Source organism: Camelina sativa, chromosome 9, assembly GCF_000633955.1.
Source record: "Camelina sativa cultivar DH55 chromosome 9, Cs, whole genome shotgun sequence".
NCBI classification, from domain to species: Eukaryota; Viridiplantae; Streptophyta; class Magnoliopsida; order Brassicales; family Brassicaceae; genus Camelina; species Camelina sativa.
The window spans coordinates 31,205,451-31,224,550 of record NC_025693.1 but is presented as its reverse complement, the minus strand read 5'-3'; the positions used below and the strand labels follow the sequence as shown (position 1 = coordinate 31,224,550).

Genomic DNA, 19,100 nt, shown 5'->3' with positions numbered 1-19,100 from the left:
CAGAGCATCTGATAAAGCTGATTGACAAAAACATTCGGAATAGACTTAGTACACTCCCTGGAGGCCAAGACCAATCCATCCAAATTTGGTTTGAAGCTAGATTTTACTGAAGGTTTTTATATCAAACTGTTTTAAAATTTCCGCCCAAATTTTGTAAAACGTTTATTTTCTTTTGAATATAATTTAACATTAAATTCAAAAAAAAAAAGAATAGCTTAAATCAAACGTCCTATACGATTGTGCTCATTTAAAGGTTTTCACTTTTGAGTATGTAACATAATCTTCTTTTTTTGGGCTATGGTATAAAATTTGAATCAAAGGTTTTTTTCTTTTTTTTGAAATAGGGTAAATTTGAATCTAAGTTTTCTTTCAAAAAAAGAATTATAACGTTACTATTGGTTGAACTAATGCTACTAGACCAAAGAACTTCACTACCAAGTATAGAGGTACTAAATATATATACTCACCACAGTCTCACATGATGTATTATGGTTTATGGATGTATTCAAGTTTGGTTCAAACAATTTAGAAACTGTAAATTAAACTTAATTATATTTTTATTTATATTTCCATCTTATTCTAGTTTGATTGTTTTTCTATCTAAAATACGTAATTAGAAGCCAATAATCGTGTTAGGCAGAGAGATTTGACAAGAAAATGTAACTATATTATTTTAATCATGGTTTATTTCGTCAATGAAGCTTCCTAGGATGATTATACTCAACCAATAACACAGGCTACCACTAGAAAATAGTCATAAAGCCACTTCTAGAAAGCTATAAAGTATAAAATTTGTATTAGGCTATTAGCTAAGCTCAAAATAAAATACTACAAGATAATGATTTCTGTTTTACCTAACCAAATCCGAGAAAACATGTACTGTATATATACTTCACCAATGCCGTAGAGACAAACACACATTCACTCATTTAGTTAAGAGTTAAGACTTGTACGTTTCAACCATGGAACTTTTACTCCCACATCCTTCAAACTCATCTCCTCTCACTGTTCTCGGCTTCTTAGAACGAGCCGCCACGGTCTACGGCGACTCGCCTTCCCTCCTCCACACAACCACCGTCCATACTTGGTCTGAAACTCACTCACGATGTCTCCGCGTTGCTTCCACTCTCTCTTCCTCCTCCCTAGGAATCAACCGTGGCCAAGTCGTCTCTGTTATTGGCCCCAACGTCCCTTCTGTCTACGAGCTTCAGTTTGCTGTCCCAATGTCAGGCGCAGTCCTCAACAACATCAACCCACGTTTAGACGCTCACGCACTTTCCGTCATCCTCCATCACAGCGAATCCAAGCTCATGTTTGTTGACCATCACTCGAGCTCTTTAGTCCTCGAAGCTGTCTCACTCTTGCCCAAGAATGAGAGGCCTCGCCTCGTTATCCTCAACGACCAAAATGACATGCCACCATCTTCATCAAATGACGTGGACTATCTCGACACATACGAAGGGGTTATGGAGAGAGGAGACCCGAGGTTCAAGTGGATACGTCCTCAAAGCGAATGGGTTCCAATGGTACTTAACTACACCTCAGGAACTACGTCGTCTCCTAAGGGAGTGGTGCATAGCCACAGGTCAGTTTTCATGAGCACTATTAACTCTATGCTAGACTGGTCTTTGCCTAACCGTCCAGTATACTTGTGGACCTTACCAATGTTTCACGCCAATGGGTGGAGCTACACGTGGGCTACAGCAGCTGTAGGGGCCAAAAACATCTGTGTCACAAGAGTCGACGCGCCAACTATCTACAACTTGATCGACAAGCATCAAGTGACACACATGTGCGCTGCGCCGATGGTTCTCAACATGTTGACTAATTACTCAGACCAGAAACCGCTTAAGAGTCCAGTTAAGGTTATGACTGCTGGAGCTCCACCACCAGCTACAGTCATCTCCAAGGCTGAGGCGCTCGGTTTTGACGTTGGTCACGGTTACGGGATGACAGAAACTGGCGGTCTGGTTGTCTCGTGCGCTTGGAAGCCTGAGTGGGATCGTCTAGAACCATACGAGAGAGCAAAACTGAAATCAAGACAAGGAATAAGAACTGCGGTATTCGCAGAAGCTGACGTTAGAGACACGATAACCGGGAAAAGCGTGAAGCATGATGGAGTAACCGTGGGAGAGATAGTCTTCAGAGGTGGTTCGGTCATGCTGGGTTACTACAAAGACCCAGAAGGCACAGCGGCAAACATGAGAGAAGACGGATGGTTCTACACTGGAGACATTGGTGTAATGCACCCAGACGGTTACTTGGAAGTCAAAGACAGATCAAAAGATGTGGTCATATGCGGAGGAGAGAACATCAGCAGCACGGAAGTCGAGGCAGTTCTGTACACAAACCCCGTGATTAAGGAAGCAGCTGTGGTGGCTAAGCCAGACAAGATGTGGGGAGAGACTCCATGTGCGTTTGTAAGCTTGAAGTATCATGACGGGTCTGTGACTGAGAGAGAGATAAGGGAGTTTTGTAAAACCAAGCTGCCAAAGTATATGGTTCCAAGGAATGTGGTTTTCCTGGAAGAGCTTCCAAAGACTTCTACTGGAAAGATTCAAAAGTTTCTTCTTAGACAAATGACAAAGTCCTTGCCTCGATGAAGAAGGATCTTGCTTTGTTCTTATTATTATATTGTTCTCTACGAAGTTCTTCTCTATACCTCAGTACAAGTCTCTGGAATTCATTAGTGTGGCTCTATATTCTTGTCCCCGACCACAAAACGTTTAGTGTCGGTGTCCTGTCCCGATGTCTGAAGCTGTTCTCTCTTCTTTATTAGTTGTTTTGCAGTTTTTAGATCGTCTTTTGCCTCTCTAGAACCCGCCTGTGTAATGGTAATAACACGAATTAAGATCTCTGTGGGACTAAAGAAATTGAAGATTTGATAATATTATAACTTAAATTTCAATTTCTCGTGTAACTCACATTGATCAATAATGCACTTTCAAAACTCCTGATAGCACTGTCCGGCTCACCAAAATTTAGTTGTGCCCTTCCAAGAGTAGTCCACGCCTAAGAAACAAAGTTTAGCAATAGAAATAAGGAATCAAATTCCTATAAGAAAGCTTTTACAATCCATATTTTCTATGCAGAATCAACAAAATTATAAAGAAACATTGTATGAGTACCTCAGCCCAGGATGGATCGATCTCAGTAGCTCCTGTGATGAATGAAAAATCATAGGAACTGTTAAGAGGGTTCTTGACGAATAATAAGCGTACTCTAAATTTTACATAAAGAAAAGTAACAATATAGAAAGGCTTCAGGCATTACGTGTTGCAGCCTTGATTGCTTTCCATGCATCACCAAGCTCAAGTAACGCTTGTGCTTTCTGTTCATGCAGGACTGCATCTTCGGGAACAAGATTAAGAGCAGCTGCCCATTTCCCTAGAGCCTCGTGGTATTTTCCTTCCTTCAATAATAGCCGGAAACCAGGATCAGCCAGAAAAAAATTGCACTAAGTAGTTCCATAAACAAAAGGTATACCATTATAAAGAAATATTTTTAACCATATTGTTTTCTATCAAGAACTTACGGATCATCTCCTGAAAGATGATTCACAAAGTGTTGTTGGAAAACGAGACAGGAAAATTTCAAAAATGACAACTTTCTCAAAAGAAGTTAAAACAGAGGTTCCATAGACCATGAAAGAGAAGTGAAAAACAAAGGTAGACTGCTACTATGCAACTCAAACTTATCTACGACAAAATATCAGTATATAGTTCTTTGGTTAGATGCTTATTACAATCATTGGCTAGAAAGAACACAGCCCTTAATAAGCATGTCTATCAGAACAAAGTGATTCTAAAGTCGGTTCAGAAGAACCTCACAATCAAGCAGACCAAAACAAAGCATAGGACTTGCCAAATCTAAACAAGTATCCAAATATCGTAGCTTTTTAAAAACGAGAGCTTTTCATATACAGCTAGGTGTTAGTTACCTCAGCGAGTTTGTCTCCTTGAGCTCTAAACGATTCTGCAAGATTCTTCGTTTCGAGATCGATGCTCCCATGACTTCCTGAATCCAATTTATCGTCAGTTTGTTCACGCACAGAATCGTCTTCGCGAAATTGGCGATGAGATTGAGTTTCTGGAGCCTCCTCCTTCTCGAAAGGAAGATCCCCCAAGTTCGACAGAGCTACGCGAGATCGTTTCTTAGGGTTCTTGTTCCACGTTAGTTTCATCTTGCTCTTACAGCTTTGCTCTGTTCTTCGCTATCTTACACAACCTTTGCTCTGTTCTTCGCTCGATGAACACAGTTTTAAGGATCTCATTAGGCCCAGTCCCCATTTGGGCCTCTACGTACCAGGGCCCGATAAGGAAACAACTATTTACAATCTTAACTCTTTTTGTTCAAGGTAATCGAACACCAGAAACAAGGACTCTCAGACTTGAGCTCGAGAGTTCAAAATTGAGAACAAACACGATACATAACACAGTATATGAGAAGCTGCTTCACAAAGATTTTGTTTAGCCGTGACAAACTTTTTATTTTATTTTTATGTGTAACAATCAGTCATATTGCGAGATACAAATCTAACTTCTCGATGAAGTTGTATAAAAAGAGTAGAGAAAACTAGTTAGTAGTAGTAGCATCTGTTGTTTTACCTGTGTGTAATCCAAGCAGATGAGCATCATCATCTCATAAAATCTACAACTTCTTTTTGTTAGATGGTGTTGACGAAGATGAGGCTTCCCAAAAAAAAAAGAGGCATCTTCAGCATTCTTGCAGCTTTGGTTGCGTTGCACCACCATTTTTCTTTTTTTTTACCTTCGCATTCGAGTCCACAATCCTGAAACTCTAGACTGGTGATGCCTCTTTGTGCTTCCTAAACCACTGTCGCTGACACTCCCTCCATCATGAAAGTTTTCGTGAACCTCTGAGAATTCTTTAGTCCATGGATTCAGTGGAATCACATATGAATCATCCTTTGTCGTTTTCTTCTGCTGCTCAAATCTTTTCACATTTTCAGATATCTGATGAAATGTTCTGTTTATTTTCGCTATCCCTCTTTCAACCGGTTCCACCACGTGAGAAACCGTGAACCTCATGTCATCCACAATCTAGCCAAAGAAATGAAAATTTTTGGTCATGATCGCAACCACTAAAGTAAATTAAGAATTAGATTCGTTATAGAAGAAATCGACTTACAATTTCACCACTCCCAAGCACAACATCACGAACACTTTGTGGGAAATTCAAGCGTTTCTCTATCTCATGTCTACCATACCGAGTTCTTGTCGTTCTTTCACTATCTTTAACCTCTTCTGGATCAGGTGGTACATCTAAAGAGGCATAATCTGACATGACTGCTACATTACGAACACATCTTTCTCCACGCTTGTAAGGCGCTGCTGGGAAGACATAGAGATGGACCACAGCAGCAATTCCCATCTGTAAAAACATTACATTTTAAGTTTATATCTCACACTAACTTAAACGAGGATACTTAAAGGAACAACTAGTTTTATGAAATTTACTTCGATACAGATGATGTAGTCTTGTATTCGCGTTTTCAGCTCCTTAGCCAAAGATCCTTTGAAGAGTCCCATAGAGAAGAGGAATGCAACAATAATACCTTGCCACCAGGTGAGGAATACAATAGACTTAAATGTTAGAAACTTGGCCAGTGGTTTAATGGGTGCTAGCTTATCTTTGATGACATTATAGAACTGTACAAGGCAATATAATGCCCATGTTTGACTGAAATTGAGCACTACAGCCAGATATGGATATCTGCAATTAAGACAAACATTAATTACAAAATCAGATATTTTCTCGTTGACCATATAAAAATCAAGATACAGCAAAGAACAAATACACATCAACAAAGAGAAGGGAGGAAACAAGAGATATTACCCATAATTCCATGCAAACTTCCCTTCTCCATAAACCCCAAAGGCTTCAAGGATCATTGCTAGAAGAGCACAAATCATTTTCAGTATCATCTGCAGCAGAAACATTTCTTGTCAATTGAAGCACAAAAAAAAAAACATCACAGGGCATAGTCCAGATAAATTAATGACAACACATACATATTGAACAATGCCAATTTTCACATTATGATAAAACTGAGGACCAAGACTCCAATCTTTTACGAAGCAGTTCATTGGAAAGGGATGCTCCACAACTCCATAAGAACATGTGCCTTCCAGAAGGGGAGTGCTCTGAGTAATAACTGTCTGCTGTTCCATGAATTCAATTGTACGTTCCTCTCCATCTACAGATAAAGAGAAAACGAAATATTAATTGAGAAATAAACAAATGCCAACAGTTGCAAAAGATATTGTCAAGTTAATAAAGCATCTGTGCGATAAGCCTTTAGAATTACCTAGGCAAGCTATCAAATATCTCTCGAAACAATAGAGTGCAAAGGCTTCATAACAATCCCGAATCACCTCGCAGTTGAAAGCTGCTTCTGAATTCACCAAAGACAAAAACTGCTCGGACAATATAAAGAACCCAGAATTAGAAAATATCAGAATACAAATCTTCTGTGATACACAAACAACATATATAGCAACTTATCAAACCTACCGATTCCACGGCATAAACAGGAACCATCAGAATAAGTCCAATAAGAAACTTCTGTTCCTGTGTATTACAAGAGGGGAGCGTTATGCTTAGTAACTGATGATGTTGATAAATTTAATGGATCAAACGACTACAGGAATGTCCCAACTTATATCAGTAAAAGAGTCATAAAGATGATGATAACGAGCAAGAGAACACAAACCTCAGGTTGATTATAAGAAGCCAAGTGCTCAAAGATAAGATACATGGGGAGGATGATGGCAATAACAACGAAAACACTGGCACTCAAGATAGGCCAAGTGAAGTATTGTCCAGAATCAACAACGATGTTAGTAGATTGCCACATAATCCCGAATCTACTTGAAGACTCTCCAACAGAAAAAATAAAAAGCAGCGAGCAGAGGATTCCCCTCCACTCCATCTTAGAAACAGCCACAAAAAAAACAAGAAGCAATCTTCACATCAAGCAAGAGGGTACTTTCCCCTCAAACAACTGTTCCACACAGCTCATAGATACCAAAATCACTGATGCCTCCTCTCTCAAGCTTTTGACAAATTAGCAGTGGACTGGTGACTCTTCTGATTCAGGATAGATAAAAAAAAAACCTCCTGCATTATTTACGAGTAACAAAACAGCAATTAGATTACGTTCTGATAAAAATTGAAACTTTAAAACCCAAATTGGGCAAGTTTCCATTCAAGATTATACAGCACAAGAGAGGATTAACAAAAATCAAAAAGCTAAATCACCCAGCAAGGAAAACGATATACGCAAAACCCTAAAATCACCAACCCCGTCAAAAAACGATTATTCAACAGAGGAGAGAAATTGGACTCACCCGAGTATTATCCCAATTACGTTATCCAAACAAAAACCCCTCTTTGATTCTTTAAAATTGCGCGAATCAAACAAACATCGATGAGAGATTATCAACTTTTTTTTTTTTTTTTGGGTAATATAAGAGAGAAGAAGAAAAAAAGCCTAAAAAGGAAAAAAACTTCAGACTTTTCTTTTTTTCCTTTGGGGCGGTTTGTGTTGTGACAACCCGCTCCTTAATCTGCTGACGTGTTATTCTTAATTATCTGACGTGTCGTATTCTTACTTGACGTATTTAATTTCACATATCTGATCACTTTGATAACAAAAACATTATTATTATTATTATTATTAGCAAAATACTAATCTTTTAGGAAAACAAAATTCAATCAACGATCACATAGTTTGACGATTTAAGATTATCGAAAATGATCGATCTATCATATATAATTGCAATTAGACTTGTACTACAAAGTTTGGAGATTTTAAAATCATAATTGCATTGTTTTGGTAATGTATCCATCTTAAAGGTCCTTTTATTATGATCAGATTTCCTTTCAATTAATACACAAACTTAGCTAGTCTTTAATACACATCTTGCGGTCACGTCTGTTAAAAACTAAACTTAATTGGCCATTCGTAGAGAGATGATACTAATCTTTGCCTAAGAAAACGAAAAGGTAAATTCAGTTTATAAATCCCTCAAATATCTCCACATGATCTTTTTCATGTTGCAAAAAACCGTTCCATAAGTCTTTTCTCTCTTCTTATTACCCTAGAGCTCTCTCCTTCTATCTCTCTCTCTCTCTCTCTCATTCATACATGGTGAAGAAATTAATCGTACAAAAAAATCAGGTAACATGTCAAACTTCTTCATATCCCTGAATCGTATCAATTGGTTGAGTTATCTAACCTTATATGCGTCAAAATGGTCAAATATATATGAGCTGCTAATTAACACAACGTAGGGAATGGTGACACACCAATAACAAGCACAAGGTAAGCTTTAAAGAGTGAAAGCAAGAGAGCCAACCAACCAAAGGAAAAGATAATCAATCTACAAATCCCACGCTTGGGTCTTTAAGGTATATATAAACATTGAATTTCATTCTGCTTATGGTGAGATCTTCTTATTGTCTCAATGAATGAAAAAATATATATATATATACAAATAAACTCAGATTTGTTGGTATTTTTTTCTTGAAAACATAAATTATTTAATGAAAAAATATTTTAATTTTTAATTAAATACTAGTTTTAAAGAATTTCATAACACTGATGCATAAACACGGTTTTTTTTGTTGAATAAATTTAACATTCATTTCAAAAAATAATATGGAGAAAATATGATATATTTCTTTACTTGTTAAGACACCATATATTATAAAAAAAAAAAAAAAAAAAAGTATTTTCTTATGAAGAAATTCCTTGCCAATTTAACCATTGTACTAATTAAGAAAGATGAGGTCAAATACAGCTCCTTAAAAAAGGGGATAAGGACAGAGATTGTCAAAGTGTAACTGCTAATATCTAAAACCTTTAATTATTTATCTTCACAGCTTGATTATAACGATCACTACTACTAGTTCACAACACTCGACTAAATCTTATTACAAAGACACACAGATCAGAAGATTCCTCCTCTTGTCGTCTCCAAGCTTTTAAAAGCCATGGCCGGTGGAGCTCTTACCGACGAAGGAGCCTTAAAGAGAGCTCATCTTTATGAGCATCGAATCACTTCTTATTTCATATTCGCTTGCATTGTTGGATCCATGGGAGGCTCTCTCTTCGGCTATGATCTTGGAGTCTCTGGTTAGCTCTCTCTCTCTCTTTTATCTTACACAAATACTCAAATTCTGAAACTCTCAAGTGCACAGCTTCAGTTTTGTTCAATTTCCCCTGTTTTGTCCGTTATAAGTTTCTGAGAAGGGTTTAGCGTTAGCCGTTAGTTTTGTTTTAAGTGGACTGCTTTAGCTCGAGAAGTTTTAGTTTACTTGTAACTCGAGGAACTTATGCAAGAGAGAGATTGCTCATTTTGTGTTACTTTCAACCTTGTTAAACACAGGTGGTGTTACATCAATGGACGATTTCTTGAAAGAGTTCTTCCCAGAAATCTACAAAAGAAAGCAAATGCATCTAAACGAAACAGATTACTGCAAATACGACAATCAAATCCTCACACTCTTCACCTCCTCTCTCTATTTCGCCGGTTTGATTTCAACTTTCGGAGCTTCTTATGTCACCCGAATCTACGGCAGGAGAGGAAGCATCCTCGTTGGCTCCGTCAGCTTCTTCCTCGGAGGAGTTATCAATGCCGCCGCCAAAAACATCCTCATGCTGATCATTGGTCGAATCTTCCTCGGCATAGGCATTGGATTCGGAAACCAGGCAAAACACACAATACACTAACTCTTATGTCTAAACAGCTTTCTGGTGTCTGGTCCGGTTTAACAGTTTAGTTTATACGTTTGCGTTTACAGGCGGTTCCGTTATACCTCTCAGAGATGGCTCCTGCGAAGATTCGAGGAACCGTGAATCAGCTTTTCCAGCTAACAACTTGCATCGGCATTTTAGTGGCTAATTTGATAAACTACAAAACAGAGCAAATCCATCCATGGGGATGGAGACTCTCTCTCGGTCTCGCCACCGTCCCAGCTATACTTATGTTCCTAGGCGGACTCGTTTTGCCTGAGACACCAAACAGTCTTGTTGAGCAAGGGAAGCTCGACAAGGCAAAAGCTGTACTGATCAAAGTTCGTGGCACAAACAATATAGATGCTGAGTTTCAGGATCTCGTCGAAGCCAGTGAAGCTGCTAGAGCCGTTAAGAATCCGTTTCGGAATCTTCTTGCTCGTAGGAACAGACCGCAGCTAGTGATTGGAGCAATTGGGCTTCCAGCGTTTCAGCAGCTAACCGGAATGAATTCGATTTTGTTTTATGCTCCGGTTATGTTTCAGAGCTTAGGGTTTGGTGGGTCTGCGTCGCTTATCTCGTCCACCATTACAAACGCTGCGCTCGTTGTTGCCGCCATCATGTCTATGTATTCAGCTGATAAATTCGGAAGAAGGTTTCTTCTTCTTGAAGCTAGCGTCGAGATGTTCTGTTACATGGTGAGTGCTCTGTTTTTTTTTTTTTAACTCTACGTACAAGCTAAGCTAGGGTTTATATCTTGCTAAACAAGTAACTTCATTTTTTTGGCAGGTTGTAGTAGGAGTAACACTAGCCTTTAAGTTTGGGGAAGGGAAAGAGCTACCGAAATCGCTCGGTGTGATTCTCGTGGTCCTTATCTGTCTGTTTGTATTGGCCTATGGTCGGTCTTGGGGTCCTATGGGATGGTTAGTTCCAAGCGAGATTTTCCCTTTAGAGACTCGATCCGCCGGTCAGAGCGTTGTGGTGTGCGTAAACCTTTTCTTCACGGCTCTTATTGCTCAGTGTTTCCTCGTGTCATTGTGCCATCTCAAATACGGAATATTTCTTTTATTCGCCGGACTTATATTCGGGATGGGGAGTTTCGTTTACTTTCTGTTACCGGAGACAAAGCAGGTTCCGATTGAAGAGGTTTATCTTCTGTGGAGACAGCATTGGCTTTGGAAGAAATATGTCCAAGATAGTGAGTGATATATAGAAAAGATCAATCGGTTGGTGGATTAAAAAATTTAAATAGAATTTTCTTGGGGATATGGTTTTGGATCTTTCATCCTTGAAAATTGGACGATAAGCTTTGTTTAGTGATACATCTTGAATAATTGTGATCGAATTTGTTGTTTTTTTTTTGTGTGTTTAGTAGAAACAAAATTTGTTTGTTACTATTTCAGAAATAAAAACATTAATCGATTAGATAATACTACAATTGTGAGGGCAAACAATAAATAAAAGCTCGCAAATGAATGGGATTTTGCTTCGTTACTCACTAATTAATCGAGAAATTTAGTATTTACAATGAATGTGCAAACATGAATGCAGTGTACATGTGTAATGCATGATCATGAATACAATGTACGTACATTGTTTGTGTAGTGGTTAATGGATAGGTGGGTGCCGATTAATAATTATAGCAACCGTGGTCAGAACCGTGCCTAGGATTATATGGACCGGAAGCGGTGTTCAAAAAAAGGTCTTAATATCTTTTTAATAATAACCAACATAATTGGAAAAAAAAAGCTTAGAACCAAATCTTAATTCTAAAACATAATTTTTCCTTCCCTTTTATGCTACAAAATTGTTAACCAAACTTTCGAAATTAATACTCTTAACCAGCCAAACCAAGAAGGAAGGAAACGTTAATGTTTTAGTTATGATCGGAGAAGTGAGAACAATGAGTCTCTTTAGTTAGCCTAATTTATTTTAATTTTAGTTTCTAATTGAAGTCTCCTTTATCGGGTTCTCTAGAACCATTGTTGCTCTCTTCCTTTTACCACATACAATATTTTTTTATTGGGTCTAACTATTGAACTAATTTGGGAAAATTAGGGCCTTTAACTTTTTTTTCAAAAAAAGAGGCTGGAAGCGAATGCTTCTTTTATTAACACATAGCCACGCGTGGTGGTGGCAAGCGTAATACGACAGCGAAATGATGTAGAGAAACATCGAACTGCGTCAAGGAAACAAACAAGGAGAACGTTGATACTGTGTGGTCAAATTTGCGAAAGTTTGAGAATTTAGGGGTCCAAGTGGACCCATTTCTTGTAGGCCCAAAATGGTCCTAGCCTATTGATTGTTCTCATCTACCAACAATCTTTTGAACAAGTTAAAGAAAACACATTTGATAGTGCACAATCCCGGAAGAAAGTATTTAGAGCAGGATAGTATTCTTACATTTACGACATCCACAATAGTTACTACCATTGTGGTGAGAATACTTGAACTTTAGTCTCTCTCAACTCCAAAATAAAGTCTTTTAACTAGTGAACCACTTGAATTGTTTTTTCATATTTAACTTCATGAAAAATATTCGATGAAATACAAAACTTCTGTAGGTTCTGTAAGTAGATATTCTTACATTGAATTAATGTATTAAATTTTTGAGATCAAAGTCAAATTGTGATTAAAAATGTTTGTTTTTTTTCTTACATCTTGGAGTTGGAGAAGACGATACAATTAAAATACGGAAGTAAAAAAATATGTTATGAATTGGTGACGGTGCTATCTATGCAACTATGTGTTTATATTCGGAACTAGACGTAAAATATATGTTATAATTCCATGTAGGTATGTATACAAAACAATGAAAAACGAATTTAGAATAAAAATAATAACTAATAAGACGGACAGATAGATTTCAATATTTCATAGCATAACAACATATACGATTCATATATACAACACATGCACGTTTATATAATCTTCGTCCAAAAAATATCAGAACTATTAAGTGCGAGGAATGGATGCTGTTGGATATATTTCATAATGGCAGTTCATATTATAATGGAAATAAAAACAGAGGAATTCATTACGTCGTTGATGGTAGCATGGAAGCCCTAATCTTATGCACGAGGCACGCCATGTTAATAATTTCTAAGTTCAAGGCATATCTTTATAATTATTCAAAGATATTTATTATATCCATGAGAAAATTTACATATTATTATATTAGGTTTTACAAACTAGCAATGTTTATTTGAGCACAGGCCACATGTGAGTAATTAGTCTTGTTTTCAATTTCATTTCCTTGGTATATTTGTATACTATATTGTTTAGTTTATATGAGAGGTTTACTTAAAAGTCAGCGTTCCTTTCTCCATTTGTTTTGTTGTCATTTCGATGAATATCTAGGTTTATAAAGTAGCTTGTCGCGTAAGGATTAAATTAACTACATCAACACAATCTATATGAAACTTAGTTGAATATTAGTGTTCATACTGTAGAAGCGAACACTACCTAGAAAGACTACAAAAATTCGAAATATACACCGGCCTTCATAGTTACATTAAAGATTCATAAATATATTCCAAATTTGAGAATGCTCTCACGTATCATCATCATATTAAAGGAAAATAACTAAAATTCTAACTAATAAACATTAAGGGAGAGATGTATATTTGTTTTAAAAACACTGTAGATGTAGATGACATATTTGTGCTGGTGATAAGAAAAGGACATGCTTAAGGGGGGTGTATTGAACTGAGAATTTTAAGAGATTTTGGGATATTCTTAAATCTCCTGTTATTTAATTGATGATTTTTTAAAATCATCTGAAATCCTATGTTATTGAATGTGAAATTTATAAAAATCATTTAAAATCTCTGGTTATTCAATCAATAGTTTATAAATCTCATTTCAAATCTACTGTTATTCAAAAAATCACAAATTTTCTTAAAAAACCTATTGGATGTGATTTTAGGAGACTTTTCAAACATTTTTAGTTGAAAATAATGTCCTACAAAATCACACCTTTGAAGGTGAAATTTTAAAATATTTTAAAAACACTTCTTCGATCTACAAAAGAAAAGGAATCTTTTGCTCAGTTTTTTTTTTTTTGCAAACTCTCCTCTCTCGTTCTCTCGTTCTCTCGTTATAAATCCTAGAAATATTTGTTGATGTGTAATCGAGTGAATCAATCCTAAATCCCATTATTAGTTACCGATTCACTATGAAAAACAACTCCATATTCTCAATTTCACTCAATTTCAAGTCAGATTCGTGATGGAGAAAGAAGATAGATTAGGGGGAGTTGTAGAACAGAATAAAAAAAAGATGAGTTTCAGGGATAATGGGTTCTTCTTCGGCTTCAAATTCGATGCCACCAATTATTGAACCAATCGAATTCTGATAATCTTGTTCTTGGTCGAACCCATCCATGGCAATCCTCGGGGAAACTGAAAGAGAGATAGAGAGACGAAGGAGAAAGCGGGAAAGAATTGGCTCCATCTCTGTTCTTGCTTGTGTCTTGCCCATCCATGGCAATCCTTGGAACGCAAACTCCCTCCTCTGCTTCCACTGTCTTGCTGTGTCCTCCTATCAGGAGAGCGACGCGTTTTGGCACTCCTTGTACTACATCCATCATCATCACGAGAAGTGCGGTAACTTTCTTTGGATATATCCTTGTTTTTCCTTCTGGAAAACTAGCCAAATAAATATATAATCAGCCAACAAGATTGAACCTAAAAGAGAGCATAGGCTAAAAGAAAAGATGGAATTTATATCATACCGTTGCGTGATCCTTGCTCCAATCTATGTTTTGTGATTGTTCAACAGGTGTATATCCAGTGTCCATAACAATAAATAAGTGTCACTGTCTTTGAACTAATCTAATCCTTAACAAACATGCACACTATTAAATAATTTTTTGATTTTGTTTCTTAAACCTCTTATGTTTTTCGAATATGATCAGTGTGGTTATTCATCTCCAACAGTTTGGTCAGACCATTCTCTGTCTAGAGTGGGGATTTAAACTTGTTGGTTGACCTTAACTCTACATCATTATGGTTTTGTAGGATACTTCCTTTCTTTACATGGGGAGACTTTTAGAAGGCTTTGGCGTTGGAATCATCTCTTACACTGTAATTCTGAACTCGTCTGGTCACCATCATCTAACATCGACTTTATCCAATCCTCTCTACACAGGCAAACAAACCACACCGATTCAACCTCACGTGAAGATCACACTTTCATTGTAATAACAAGATACACATTGTAATTTATTTTATGTTAACCAAAGTGTGATCGAGTGAAGATCACGTGAGGTTGAATCAAGCTGTTTTTTTATTCTTCCCTTTCTATATTCTAAAATCATCTAAAATTTATAATCAAATCTCACCAAATCCCAAAACCCAAATCTCAAAAAATCTACCAAAATATCAAAATTTCCCAAAATTACACTTAAATCTCCCAAAATTCCAAAATATTAAAATCTCAGCAAATCTCCTAAAATATCAGATTCAATACACCCTCCTAATACTCCCCTTTTCGTTTTAATTATTGTTTTAGGTTTTTTTCACCACCTATTAATTAATAAGAAAACTATGGAAGTTCTTTGTTTTATCCCTAGTTAGTATATATACAAATACACTGCAAACATAATTATTATGAACACAATAACTAATAGTAGTAATTCTCAAAAGTTTGGTTATGGTAAAACAATAGACCGCAAATAGAATGGCTAGGTTCCGGCGGTAAATTAATATTTAAAAAAAAGCATTCAATTCAAATGATACTCTCAGGTACTAAAACGTCAACATCATAATAAAAAAAATTAATACGTAGGTAGATTAATAATGCTTAACAACGGTGCTATAAATTGACTATACCAAAGATCATGTACTAGTAGGTAGAACCCCAAAAGAAGCCGAACAAATGTGTTGAATAATGAGATAAATGTGGTAAATAAACATTAACAAATAACGAATGTAAAATGAAGAAGGAATGATGATAGAAAGAAAAAAAAAATGAAAATTGAAAGGGGAGATTATAGAAGAAGAGAAGGGGCATGTGGGAAGGGTGTTGACAACTGTCAGAAATGCCATGCTCAGATGGGGCAAACAGCCTTCACTCCTTGTGGGTCTCCTTAATTATCTCTCTTCCTCTTCCCTTCCTTCCCTTTCTTCTGATTTCTAACTCCAACAGTAAATCATACTCTATATGTCCAGAGAAAAAAACCCGAGTTTCTAGACTAGAGAGAATTCATATTTTACTATGTCTTCGTTGATAGAAATGTTATTAGTATTATTATTTTAAACCAAAAGTCTTGGCTCTTTACATCATAATACTAAAACTTATAGGAAAGGTGCAAGCAACTAAGCATCAATGTGGTGAATGAAAAAGACCATATACATGCATGCTATAATAGTATCATACAGGTTTCTTGACCCAAAGTTGGGTCTAGTTGGGAAACTCGACTTCCACCGAAAACCATTCATTCCTACTTATTTTTATTTAGCTGCCAAAGATAATAGAAGACGACAAAAAATAAAAATGTTAATATATATGATTTCGTTATCCATTTTGCTATATATAAGTAGATACTATTTCAATTTATAGACATTTTTTTAGGGAAAGACAAATTTCTGTTAGTGTATATACCAACTGGACCTAACAAAATATGACAACAAAAGAATTGTAATCGAGTAATATATGTATTGGAAGTATTATCATTGTAATTTTAATCCACGTATTGTTTCAATCATTTTATTATACACACGCGTGTATTAATGTTATAATATTGAACTTATGGTAATTCATCTTTTAGTTTATGCGTATTTGTGATTTTTAATTCTCTTACAATTCTCCCTTAATTTTCTACTGCAAATCTAAGGTCTTAGTCAATTTTAACAAGTTACTTGAAGAACGTTCGTAGTCAATTCCTAATGGAATATTACCAGCCAATTGAAAATATAAAACAATCAAATGTCATGGACATCTCTTAGTAATATTTTAAGCCTATTTGTGGTTTTTCCCCTCTTCGTATTCTCCCTTTTCTGTTGGATAAGTTGTTTAGTAAATTCCGATCGGAACATTATTACCCCATTGAATTGATCAAGTTCATCCATGGACCATGCATAGGTTATCACGAAAAGATAAATAACACCATTTACTTTGCCGAATGCAAATATCAACATTATATAAAATAAAAACATAATGGGTCATTTTTCTTTTAATAATACTGACTTGTGTGAATTTAAAAATGTGAACACACCTGTCATCATAAGTAAGCGATCGACTGTCCTTTTCTAACTAACTTCAACATTTCACTTCAATACCTTATTCAACTCTCTCTCTCTCTCGTCTTTATATAAACCCTATACGTTACTCTCCTCACACTCACCGAGTCAAACCCACGTGTCAATGACCGAGTCATCCATCACCTCCGTTAAACTATCGTCTCCGGTGCAGGAGGAGGAGGACGATCATCATCATCATCTCCACCAAGAAGACTCCCATCGAACCAACAACAAGAAACGTGTTAGACCCGACCCTGGTTACCGAGGCGTCCGGATGCGTACGTGGGGCAAATGGGTCTCCGAGATCCGAGAGCCTCGCAAGAAGAGCCGTATCTGGCTCGGCACTTTCTCTACTCCGGAGATGGCGGCGCGTGCACACGACGCCGCTGCTCTCACCATTAAAGGAACTTCCGCCGTCCTCAACTTCCCCGAGCTCGCCACTTACCTTCCCCGTCCAGCTTCCTCCTCTCCCCGCGACGTTCAAGCCGCAGCAGCCGTAGCCGCAGCCATGGACTTCTCCTCTTCCTCTGCTCCCGTGGTCTCCGATCCAACCACGATCGTCGTCCCGGAGTCGCATTTGTCTTCCTCGAGCTACTCGACTTCTACGTCGTCGTCATTGTCACCGTCGAGCGAAGAAGCTGCGTCTACGGCGGAAGAACTAAGCGAGATAGTGGAGTTACCGAGTCTAGAGACGAGTTACGACGAGTCGTGGAACGAGTTTGTGTACGTTGACTCGGCGTATCCACCTAGTTCACCTTGGTATTTTAATAACTGTTATAGCTTTTATTACCACAGCGACGAAAATGGCATTTCGATGGGTGAACCTTTTGAGTCTTCCAATTTTGGCCCCCTTTTTCCTTAGTTCTTTTTCCTTTATATAAAAAATATTTCAATCCCTTTTGTTTAATCTTAATTATTGGATTCACAACAGTGTTTAATATACTCAATTAAACCACATAATGTCTATTGTTTCGATCGTGATCGGATCTTCTAGATACTGTATGTAGATACACAATACTGACTATACTTAGCTAGGTGAGCATTTGAGAAACTAAACTATTTATATCAAAGGTACGTAAGGGTGCAATAAAAATATAATCTCAGATGATTTGTTAGTTGGCATATGTGGAATCTTTTCAACTTGGTTATTTATTATCACCCGCTCTGTATTTAATTCACAAAATTTCCTTGCTTGGCTTGACATAACCTACTTTTTCAGTTTGAATTTTATTGCACTGAATTGTAATTACAAGTATATCTATTTGGATGATTAAATTAAAAAACAATATTGTCAAGAGAAGTAAAAATATATCATCGTTTTAGCAAAACAATTGGCAGGTTAATACTAATTCTTACTATCATTTACTCTTGTTTGACTTTGTTTTTTGCATTAGTCAGACATAATTAATGACTTGACTCTTTAGTTTAACATTTACATGCACTAACTCATATGCAAATCCAACGATGTAGATCGATTTCAAAACCTTCTTTATTCATTCTAACAGACTTTTGTTTGTGTTTGAACAAAATAATGTTTTTTTTTGTTTAATGTAACCAAGTATCGCGTGAGCCTTCTCGACGAAAACATCAATCAACACCGGCTCATATGGTGATTAAATCAACCTATTTATTATAATCATCGTACATTGATTTTGAACTAAAATTGATTGCTACGTTAATTAGTAATGCATTAAACTATTCCGTAGGAAAAGGCCATTATATTGGGATCCGCGGTCAACGGAGGTTCCACCCACGAGCACGGTCTTTATTTGTTCTTTTTCTTTCTTTCTCAAATATATCTGATTCTCTTAGTATATATTTGGATCCCATTTTATATTAATAGATACTCTAATATATGATTTATATTGTCACTTTAACATTGCATAAAATCAGATATCGGACTTTCTAAATCAACGTAAGCATCGCAACATAAGGTTACCAAAAAAAAAGTACGCAATATCACCCGCTAAACAAATGTTTAGATCATATACGTACCACTAAGTCCAAAATCACTTATTTATTTAACAATCCGTCTTTTAAAAACCAAATCGCAACAGCCGTTGTACTCTAATCGGAAGCTTCAAAACCCTCAA

At 36.7% G+C, this 19,100-nt stretch overlaps 5 protein-coding genes and 1 long non-coding RNA gene across 7 annotated transcripts; 3 read left to right on the top strand and 3 right to left on the bottom strand.

Moving 5' to 3' along the window:
• On the top strand, positions 704 to 2,666 carry LOC104713389 (probable acyl-activating enzyme 4). Its single transcript, XM_010430490.2, has one exon. It carries the CDS (start codon positions 963 to 965, stop codon positions 2,601 to 2,603), a length of 1,641 nt encoding a protein of 546 aa, XP_010428792.1. The 5' UTR covers positions 704 to 962; the 3' UTR covers positions 2,604 to 2,666.
• On the bottom strand, positions 2,456 to 4,230 carry LOC104713390 (tetratricopeptide repeat protein 33-like). Of its 2 annotated transcripts, XM_010430491.2 has the most exons (6): positions 3,941 to 4,230; positions 3,274 to 3,412; positions 3,129 to 3,160; positions 2,926 to 3,012; positions 2,663 to 2,824; positions 2,456 to 2,547 (listed from the first exon to the last, which is right to left on the bottom strand). In XM_010430491.2, the coding sequence occupies exons 1-5, from the start codon at positions 4,181 to 4,183 to the stop codon at positions 2,687 to 2,689; spliced, it is 639 nt and encodes a 212-aa protein (XP_010428793.1). In that variant the 5' UTR covers positions 4,184 to 4,230; the 3' UTR covers positions 2,456 to 2,547; positions 2,663 to 2,686. The 2 variants fall into 2 exon arrangements, with proteins under 2 accessions (XP_010428793.1, XP_019085041.1); XM_019229496.1 differs by lacking the exon at positions 2,456 to 2,547 and having other exon boundaries at positions 2,549 to 2,824.
• Positions 4,477 to 7,512, bottom strand: LOC104713388 (protein LAZ1 homolog 1-like). The gene is made up of 9 exons (XM_010430489.2): positions 7,374 to 7,512; positions 6,737 to 7,143; positions 6,538 to 6,594; positions 6,332 to 6,440; positions 6,036 to 6,220; positions 5,860 to 5,948; positions 5,481 to 5,736; positions 5,152 to 5,394; positions 4,477 to 5,063 (listed from the first exon to the last, which is right to left on the bottom strand). The coding sequence occupies exons 2-9, from the start codon at positions 6,953 to 6,955 to the stop codon at positions 4,767 to 4,769; spliced, it is 1,455 nt and encodes a 484-aa protein (XP_010428791.1). The 5' UTR covers positions 6,956 to 7,143; positions 7,374 to 7,512; the 3' UTR covers positions 4,477 to 4,766.
• On the top strand, positions 8,332 to 11,134 carry LOC104713387 (sugar transport protein 14). The gene is made up of 5 exons (XM_019230361.1): positions 8,332 to 8,436; positions 8,911 to 9,163; positions 9,417 to 9,739; positions 9,832 to 10,461; positions 10,553 to 11,134. The coding sequence occupies exons 2-5, from the start codon at positions 9,022 to 9,024 to the stop codon at positions 10,967 to 10,969; spliced, it is 1,512 nt and encodes a 503-aa protein (XP_019085906.1). The 5' UTR covers positions 8,332 to 8,436; positions 8,911 to 9,021; the 3' UTR covers positions 10,970 to 11,134.
• LOC104713386 lies at positions 13,992 to 14,776 on the bottom strand. Its single transcript, XR_755607.1, has 2 exons — positions 14,499 to 14,776; positions 13,992 to 14,412 (listed from the first exon to the last, which is right to left on the bottom strand). It is a non-coding gene; the product is annotated as an uncharacterized LOC104713386 (long non-coding RNA).
• LOC104713385 (ethylene-responsive transcription factor ERF037-like) lies at positions 16,986 to 17,962 on the top strand. Its single transcript, XM_010430485.2, has one exon. The coding sequence runs from the start codon at positions 17,132 to 17,134 to the stop codon at positions 17,867 to 17,869; it is 738 nt and encodes a 245-aa protein (XP_010428787.1). The 5' UTR covers positions 16,986 to 17,131; the 3' UTR covers positions 17,870 to 17,962.